Here is a 9,557-nt window from a genome sequence, read left to right on the forward strand (position 1 = left end):
TTTTAGCCTCCAGTCCCCTAATCATCTTTGTTGCTCTTCTCTGTACTCTTTCTGAAGTCTCAACATCTTTTTTACATCGCGGTGACCAAATTTCGATCGATCATCTGACCGTGGGATGCTGCAACACGCATCCCCTCTTTCAGTGTCGTTCTAACTTTCAACAGTCGCTAAACAAAGAGCTGTAAGCTGAGGACCACCTGTAATCAATTTTCACACCCATCAAAAAACCCCAAAAAGAATAACTTTGGTGGCAGGAATTTTCATAGGAATTACCCTGGGTTGAAAAATGAGAGCAAACAAATAAAAAAAGGCTTTCCTTTTGTCTCTTCATCGTAATTCTAATTCTTCGAATTTTATAGCAAACCAACCAAACAGGATTCCTGTGCCTTGCCATCAATCCTTCCCATACTGAAAAGATCAAATCAAATCCTTACTAATTTCTAATAAACTAAAGGATATTTTTCTTCAGTTATATTAGGATAGTCCTCGACTTACAACCATTTTTTTTTAGTGAACTTTCAAAGTTACAACAGCACTGGAAAAAAAAATAACCGTTTTTAACGCTTGCGACTGTTGCAGCGTCCCTGCAGTCACGTGATCAAAATCCAGACGTTTGATTTCATATCTAGGGACGGTGGCAGTGTCCCAAGGTCACGTGATCCCCTTTTGCAACCTTCTGACGCTCAAAGTCAAAGGGGAAGCCAGATTCACTTAATAAATGTGTTGCTGATTTAACAACTGCAGTGGTTCACTTAAGAACTGTGGCGAGAAAGGTTGTAAAATGGGCCGAAACTTACGTAACAATGGTCTGGCTTAGCAACTAAAACGTCGGGCTCCATTGTGAGGGCAGGCCGGGGATTTCCTGCCAAAGGGAGCACAGAAAAGGCCCGTTCCTTCACCTGATGGCTTGGCCACTTGGCGGAAGGTTTCTGGAACTTCCTGCTGGTGCAAATTCAAGAGCCTTTCCTCTTCGGCTGTGGCCCTGGCCCTGGCTTGGATGATGTGCCTTTCCAGCATTTCTGCCTCCATTTGTCGGTGATTATACTCTTCCCGGAGCTGTGATTGTCATGGTGAACATTTAAATATAGATTAGATTCATTTGACATCAAAGTACAAATCTTTATATCAGAGGTGCCCAACCTATGGGTCACGGCCTAATACCGGGCCACGGCTCTTGGCCAGCGGGCCTCGTGAATGGCTGGCCAGTGCACACGTGCATGTGCGCATGCTCACCCCCTGCCCTTGTGCCGACGCTAGGCAAGCTGCATGCCTCACGTCGGCACTAGCCGAACCACGAGCCATGGGGCGCTAGCAGCCCCATTTGCGGAATGCACATGCTCACGGGCCAATTCACGTGCATGCAGCCTCATTTGTGTCTGTGCGCATGTGCGCATAAAGGGGCCTGTCCCTCCCTTTCCTGCCGCCAACTCAGAAAGGTTGGCAGCCCATTTTATATTATATGCAAAAAAGAAGGATTCTGCTGAAGACACAAATCGACCGTTAACTTCTGATTAAGATTCAGGTAACCTTTATTGTTATTTTTTACTTGAGCACACTGGCCCACATTAAAAATTAAATTCTGTTGCCTGCTCTTAAAAGAAAGTATATGTCTACCCACAAATATACATAACACACACACACACACACATATATGTACACCCATACCTATACCCATATATACATATGTCAATTTTGAATACATAGTGAAAAGAGGAAACTTGAAAGTTCATAAGGTTGATGCTATATGGAACAAAGCTGCAACTGAATCTGGATGTTCTGCTTTGGATACCACAAAGCCCCCTCCTCCCAGAAGGTCACAGAGAGGATGTGTAGCTTTCCAGACAATACTGCAGACTATGGTCAAGCATCGCTTTTTATGCCAGGATTCTGATTTATTGTATTTTATTTATTCTACTTTTGCAACATAATTTATATACACACACATTTATGTTTACTAATGTTATAGCAAACATTATATATGTTATGTTTGTGTATGTGTTTCTGTCTTTGGATATGTCTATTGGTCTGCCTGTCTGTCTGCCTACGTCCTACTGTTCCAAAATGATTCAATTCTGAATGGTGACTAAGCAGAACATTCTGCAAGCTTAAATCACCTAATTCTTATATCTTTTCCTGAACAGAGCTAAACGGAAAGTTTACCTTTCGCAACTCTTCCACAAAGTGTTTGTGATGGGGATTGTTTCCTCCATGTGATTTGATCATGTTATCCACCATGTCTGCTGCTATCACCTCTGAAGTGTATAAGCTCTTAAAAACTTTGGTTAGCACATGGGAAATATCCTAAGTGGGGATAGGAGAAGAAATAATCAGAAACAGATGTAGAAATATTTGATGATGATCCTATAATAAGAGTGACAGCCGATTTCACGTCAATAATACTACAGTTAATTAACATCTTGAAAACTGGCATAAAGCAACCTTCAACTTGAAAGTTATACATGTTCAGTGTTAAAAATCTTCAGCATGCATTCAAATAATTAAGTTGACAGTACAGGTAGTCCTCAACTTACAACCATAATTGAGCCCAAATTTTCTGTTGCTAAGTGAAACATTTAAGTGAATTTTGCCCCTTTTTATGACCTTTCTTGCCACAATTGTTAAGTGAATACTGCAGTTGATAAGTTTGTAACATAGTTGTTAAGTGAATCTGGCTTCCCCCATTGACTTTGCTTGCCAGAAGGTCGTAAAAGGGGATCATATGATCCCAGGACACTGTGACCATCATAAATATGAGTCAATTGATCACATGACCATGGGGATGCTGCAACGGTCGTAAGTGTGAAAAACAATCATAAATCACTTTTTTTCAGTACTGTTGTAACTTTGGTTACTAAATGAACTGTTTTAAGTCGAGGACTACCTGTATAGTGACAATAAGTTTAGCAGCTGAGCTTCTTGCTATTATGCCTACTAATTACAGATTACAGTGACAGAAAATAACTTCTGTTTGAAATTAATGAGGCTTTTTTTAAAATTTGGACCAAACTACATTTGTCTGAAATGGTGTACACTGTAGGGTTTCCTGCCTGAGCAGGGCGTTGGACTAGATGACCTCCAAGGTACCTTCCAACTTTCATTATTATTATTATTATTATTATTATTATTATTATTATTATTATTATTATTATTATTATTATTACTACTACTACTACTACTACTACTACTACTATTATTATTATTATTATTACATATAGTTGCTTTCACTCACTATTGCCAAGTTCTGATGATTACAGAGGCTCCTCAACATACATGCAACTGTAAGGGATCCTGCCCATCACAGTCGCATGTCATGATGATTGTAAAATGCTTTGGTCACACGGCCAACCTGTTTTTACAACCTTTTTTGTCGTAGTCATTAAGCAAACAAGGCAGCCGCAAAAAGAATGCTACGGTCATTAAGCAAACCAATTGTAACTTCCAGGTTTTGACAAAGCCCTTGGAAAATGTGATCAGGTGAACATGGGATGCTGCAAATGGCTATAAATATGGCCGTACTGTCCGAAGTGCATTAGCATAATTGCAGGGGCATAACTGACCGTCAGAACTTCCGAACCAGGTTCTCACTCACTTTTTCCAGTAGGTTGTAACTTCAAACAGTCGTTAAGTGACCAGTTGCAAACCGAGAACTACCTGTATTGAAAAAACAGCTTGCCTATTCAGCATTACAGGTAGCTCTCGACTTACAACAGTTCGTTTAGTGACCATTCAAAGTTACGACGGTATTGAAAAAACAGACATGGCCGTTTTTCATACTTAATGTCCGTTGCAGCGTCCCCGTGGTCACTTGATCAAAATTTGGAAGCTTGGCAACTGACTCATATTTATGACGGTCACAACGTCCCAGGGTCACGTAATTCCCCTTTTGCCACCTTCTGACAAGCAAAGTCAGTGGGGAAGCTGAATTCACTTAACAATCGTGTTACTAACTGAACAGCTGCAGTGATTCACTTAACAACTGTGGCAAGGGGGGTTGTAAAAATGGGGCAAAGCTCTCTTAACAAATGTTTCGCTTAGCAAAAGAAATTTTGGGCTCAATTGTGGTCATAGGTGTACTTATTACATGAAACTGTCTTTGAGGAGCTGTAGCTAGTGAAAAAAAATCCAATTATTACATTACGAATGAAGGTAAATATACATGTCCCAGTATAATGTTGCAGGACCCAATCTGGGTCGGTCACTGGGATCAGAGGTTTAATCTTCCAAGCTTTCGGACTCCCATTTTCGGGGAACTTCTGTCTCATCAGAATGTGAAACATGGCGAGACACAAGTTCCCTAAGGATGGGCTCCAGCACAAGTCCAAAATCTCAGAAGACTAAAACTCTGGTTCCGGTCACCGACCCAGATTGGATCCTACAATTATTACATTGTTACACAATTTAAAAAAACACACAACATTATACTGGCCTCAAGCCAAGTGCAAGATGTTCATATGTAAAATGCTAAAGTTACAATGATTTCAGTATTTAGGATCTTCTATATTCCTGTAGATTGTATACATTTATATAGAAGATGGGGCAGAATTGTCCAGCGTTATTCCAGAAGATAGGTCAAGAAACAGTGGCTTTAAATTACAATCAATCAGAATAGAGCTGGAAGGGACCTTGGAGGTCTTCTAGTCCAACCCCCTGCTCAAGCAGGAGACTCTATAGCAGACATGTCAAACACAAGGCCCGGGGGCCAGATGTGGCCCAAGAAGTGATTTCATGTGGGCCGCGAAGCCATCCTGGAAACAGTGAGGGAACGGCCCCTGCTGCCTTGGCCCTGGCCCAGGCCAGCCGAGAGCCAATGTACAATTTTGTGGTGGCCATCTTGGCACTTGCCCCGGTGGACCATGCCTTGGCACTTGCCCCAGTCCCACCCCCTTCTGCCAGAGACCCTCAGATCTGTCCCACTCCTGCCCAGGCCTCCATAGGCACCCTTGATGCGAATGATGTGGAACTGGCCACGCCCACCCAATAACCACACCCACTCCAACCATGCCCATCCAATAGGCTGCACCCACTCTGGCCACCCCCACCCACCCCCAGGGCAACCGCAATGCTGATGCGGCCCTCAGTGAAATTGAGTTTGACACCCGTGCTCTATATCATTTCAGACAAGTGGTTGTTCAATCTCTTATTAAAAACCTCCAGTGATGGAGCACCCACAACTTCTGAAAGCAAGGTGTTAATTGTTCTAATTGTCAGAAAATTCCTCTTTAGTTCCAGATTGCTTCTCTCCTTGATGAGTTTCCATCCATTGTTTCTTGTCCTGCCCTCAGGCGCTCTGAAAAATAAGTTGACTCCCTCTTCTTTGTGGCAGCCCCTCAGTAATAACAAGAAATAACTCAGTTGTAAATCAGGAATTATTTTCTAACTCTAAGAGCTGTCAACTGTGGAACAGACTCCCGGAAGTTATTGCTTCTCTTTCACATCCTCAGAAGCCTTGGGAATGAACAATATAAAACTGAAGCGAGTGAATAAATAAATAAATGTTTCTGGGTACTCACTAGGGTTTTCTTATAATTACAACTAAGACTTCCCTGGAGGTTATTCCAATTTGAGTTTAGGAATTAGTTTTATGAGATACAGGACAAGGGGGGAGAGAAGAATTACCTTCCAGACACTCAAAACTCCCAATGGGTTTTTTGAATCCATTCCATAGGGACCATATAGAATACAATCATTAGTTTCATAAAAAGTATATTCCTAGATTCATCATCTCTAAAGATCCCAATTTATGTGAAAGCTCAGATTTCTACAAGCTGGTTATAATCCAGCCTAAGAAGGACCCTTATGTATGCAGGTAGTCCTCAACATATGACTTTGATGGAGTTCTCGCGTTATAGTCTTATGTTACAGCAGTTGCAAAATTTTACAGCATTTTTTGCAGCAGTTGTTAATACAGTAGTCCTCGACTTACAACAGTTTATGTAGCGACCGTTCAAAGTTACAACAGAACTGAAAAAAGTGATTTTTCACACTTTGTAGCATCCCCATGATTACATGATCAAAAGTCAGATGCTTGGCAACTGACTCATACTTATGACGGTTGCAGTGTCCCGGGGTCATGTGATCACCTTTTGGGACCTTCTGACAAGCAAACTCAATGGGGAAGCCAGATTCACTTAACAACCAGGTTATTAATTTAACAACTGCAGTGATTTCACTTAACAACCATGACAAGAAAGGCCGTAAAATGGGGCAAAACGTACTTAACAAATGCCTCATTTCACAACATAAAGTTTGGGCTCAATTGTGGTCGTAAGTCGAGGACTACCTATAGAATGCCACAGTCATCAAGCATGCCAATAATTTGTTATGGGCACAATTTTACTGAAAATCAAAAGTGCTAGTTTTTAGCAAAACCTTTGTAAACCGTGATCACGTGAGCCCGGGATGCTGTAAATGCAGCCATTGTTTGGTCATGTGACGACAGAGCGTGCTCAGGTGTCAAAACTGGGTTGTAATTAGCCCTAAGTAGGTCTGGTATAATTTTTAATGGTCACTAAGCAAGCTGTTTTAAGTTGAGGATTCCTCTATGGCCAAAGAATCTACAGTAAACCTACAGACATTTCCACCACTTTAAAAAATATTGTGCCTAGTGTAGATTCTACTTTTGAGTAAGAAGACTAGCACTGAATCAAAAGAAGCTAATCTTTCTCCATGCATGTTCAATATTTCGATTCAGTCCTTCCTCCCAGCTAATATTTACTCATCTCAACAATTTTTCCCAGTGAATAAGTACTGGAAAATTTTAAAAATGGAACAAATGGCAAATCTTCCTCTTCCTGCAGCAACATAAGCAATCCAATCTGATCATTCCTAATGTTTTGCTTCATTCTTAAACACAAACACTGACACACATACAGGAAATCCTGATCACAAAGCTTCGCTCTCCCGAACCTCCGCCAAGTTTTGGTGGCTGGTTATATTTTCGTAAGCTCGCAAGCAGCTCTGGAAACATACTGTTAAAGATAAGGGATTTTTTCCAGGAAAAAATATAAATTATTAGAATTGGTCACATAGTCAGTTAGATGTTCAGACTGAATTTGGCTTTTTTGTTCACATGTCGAGTCCTTCCCAAGGACTTGGGATAAGCAGGTGTTGTTTCATAATATTAAAGGTATTGTCACAGGGTTAGGGGTTAAGCTTAGGGTCTTTTGCAATTGTTATTATTATTATTATTAAATCATTCTTCATTGTGGTTCTTATCCCTGTGCAATCAAAGTACTTACAGTATTTTCTGAATAAAAGGGTGCGTTTAAATCCTCTATGAAAGAACCCGTTTATAAAATCGACATATTTTAAATATTTTTTCACCTTCTTAAAAAACCATAAATTGGGGTTTTAAAAAACATTTCTCTCCACCGCCCAGATAAATGGGCGACGATAGAAATGTGTTAAATACAATCAAATCATCAATGAAAAGGATTGGAAAGGTTCCTCCACGCCCGCTGTCCCTTCTGCTGCAGGTAGATTGAAAAAGCACTCTGCACATGCCCAGGAATCCTGTGCCTCCGGTGCCCCAAATACCATCCCGAGGTCTATGGGGGCATGTGGGCACAGGAAAGAGACATTGCAAGTCGCACTCTGCCCATGCTCAGAGACACCCCAGGCTAGGCGCCCCCCCCAAAAAAAAATCGCCCTGGAAAGGAGGGGCGTTTGCAAGGTTACTGAAGGCGAAGGGTGCGGCAGCAGAAGCGGGAGCGGCTCTTCCTTCACCTGAGTCAGCTCCGAGGCGGGCCTGTGCCTGTACATGGAGGGCTCGGGGCTCGGAGAAGCCCTGGGGAGCGCCGCGCCCATTTCCTCGGCGGGCAGCATCTTCGCGCAGCGCCCTTTTCCCGGTTGCTAAGAGCCTGCTTTCTGACAAACGAAAACCGGGCCCTTAGCAACAGCGACTTCCGCTCATTTCCGGAAGTCGCTTCCCCCGCCTCTGAGCTCCGATCTTTTCCAATCTGGCCCGGCTAATCCCGTCGTTTGCCTACCATTTCCCAGAAATCATAGCCAGCGCGCTCGGCCTTGTGGGAAATGTAGGAGTAGAGATGGTTTTATTTAGCGGCCGGCTGGCTGGCTGGCTGGTTGGCTGGCTGTTTGACTGGATGGATGGATAGATGGATGGATGTATGGATGCATGGATGGGTGGATGAGATTATATTAAATAAAAAGAAGAGGAAGGAAGAGAGGGAGGGAGAGAAGGAGGGAGAAGAAAGAAAGAAAGAAAGAAAGAAAATTAATTAATTAATTAATTAATTTCATTTTGCCTGTGTAAAGTTTGGCCATCTCCTATCTCACAGGCAAAATAAAAACACAAAAGTAACATTTCATTATAATTAAATGCAGCTGAATTATAATTTGGCTTGTTCACGTCTGTCAGTTTAGGGAATTTAATTTTAGATTAAAAGGCACAACATTTTTTTTTAAAGGTGGAATTAGACAATGCTAATTGTATCCATTACAATCAGCCAAGATAAGATACCATATGATAAAGTAGGAGAGGAAAGGAGAAAAGATAACTTTTATTGTCATATTTTTCTGTGAACACACTTGCACAAATTAAAAAATGAAATTCTGATACACGTACAAACACACACACACACATAAATTACAGTCCATTTTCAATACATAATGGAAAAAAGAGTCTTGAGCGTTAACAAGGTTAACGCTATATGGTACAAAGCTATTACAGATTCTGGATGTTCTGCTTCAGATACCATAAAGCCCCCTCCTCCCAGAAGGTAGCAAGAAAACCGGTCATAGAGAGGATATGTAGCATTCCAGACAATACTGCAAACCCTGGTCAAACCGCACTTATATGCCATGTCCTGGATAGAAATGAACTTCCAATAACCTTTTCTGCCATCCTCACCATTCTCTGCACCACCTTCTTATCCAAAATAGTAATGCATTCCAGATCTGTTTTGATACCCATTTATTCCCTTTGCTTGTAATAGAAGTTAATTAAAGATACATGGATGCCAAAGCATATATCCAAATTACTAAATTTATTATTTCTTTACTGGATTTGTTTCATGTGGGAACTCAAGGCAGCGTACTCTTAATTCCCTCCTCCTATTTCTTCTACTATAGTAACACCATAAAGCAGGGGTCCCCAAATCCTGGGTCATGGATGGGTAACACCAGTTTGTGGCCTGTTAGGAACCTGGCTACACACCTGGAGGTGAGTGATAAGCCAGCAAAGCTTCATCTGGGGGGAGAGGGTAGGGAGAGGGTAGGGGAGTGAAGGAGGAGGGAAGAATCAGTACGGTCAGTGGGAGAGGCAGATATGGCGGGAGCAGAGGACCATATCAGGTTAGGGGAGCACGCACACGCTATTTACAAGCTTGTGGGCGCTCCTGTCCTCAGGTCTCCACTCGGTTCCCGGGAGACTTAGACCCTCCGGCCCGGGACCTTCGGCTGATGTTATGTAATGCCAGGTCCGTGGTAAATAAGGCCCCCCTCATACAAGATCTTATTCTGGAGGGGGGCGCGGACCTGGCAGGTATTACTGAGACCTGGCTGGGCGTAGAAGGTGGAGTTCCACTGGTTGACATCTG

The 9,557-nt window shown here is 42.2% G+C and overlaps 1 protein-coding gene across 1 annotated transcript in view; it reads right to left on the reverse strand.

Moving 5' to 3' along the window:
• The window catches only part of DLEC1 (DLEC1 cilia and flagella associated protein), an 83,049-nt gene extending 75,225 nt beyond the window's left edge, over nucleotides 1-7,824 (reverse strand). Inside the window, exons 1-3 of the mRNA XM_029283424.1 lie at nucleotides 7,726-7,824; nucleotides 2,161-2,301; nucleotides 900-1,056 (exon numbers count right to left, since the gene is read on the reverse strand). Coding sequence (XP_029139257.1) covers nucleotides 900-1,056; nucleotides 2,161-2,301; nucleotides 7,726-7,824 — 397 coding nt within the window. The remainder of the gene's footprint in view (nucleotides 1-899; nucleotides 1,057-2,160; nucleotides 2,302-7,725) is intronic.
• Nucleotides 7,825-9,557: the final 1,733 nt, after the last annotated feature.

Source organism: Protobothrops mucrosquamatus, unplaced genomic scaffold (genome assembly GCF_001527695.2).
Source record: "Protobothrops mucrosquamatus isolate PMUCROS unplaced genomic scaffold, P.Mucros_1.0 scaffold81, whole genome shotgun sequence".
Classification (NCBI taxonomy): Eukaryota; Metazoa; Chordata; class Lepidosauria; order Squamata; family Viperidae; genus Protobothrops; species Protobothrops mucrosquamatus.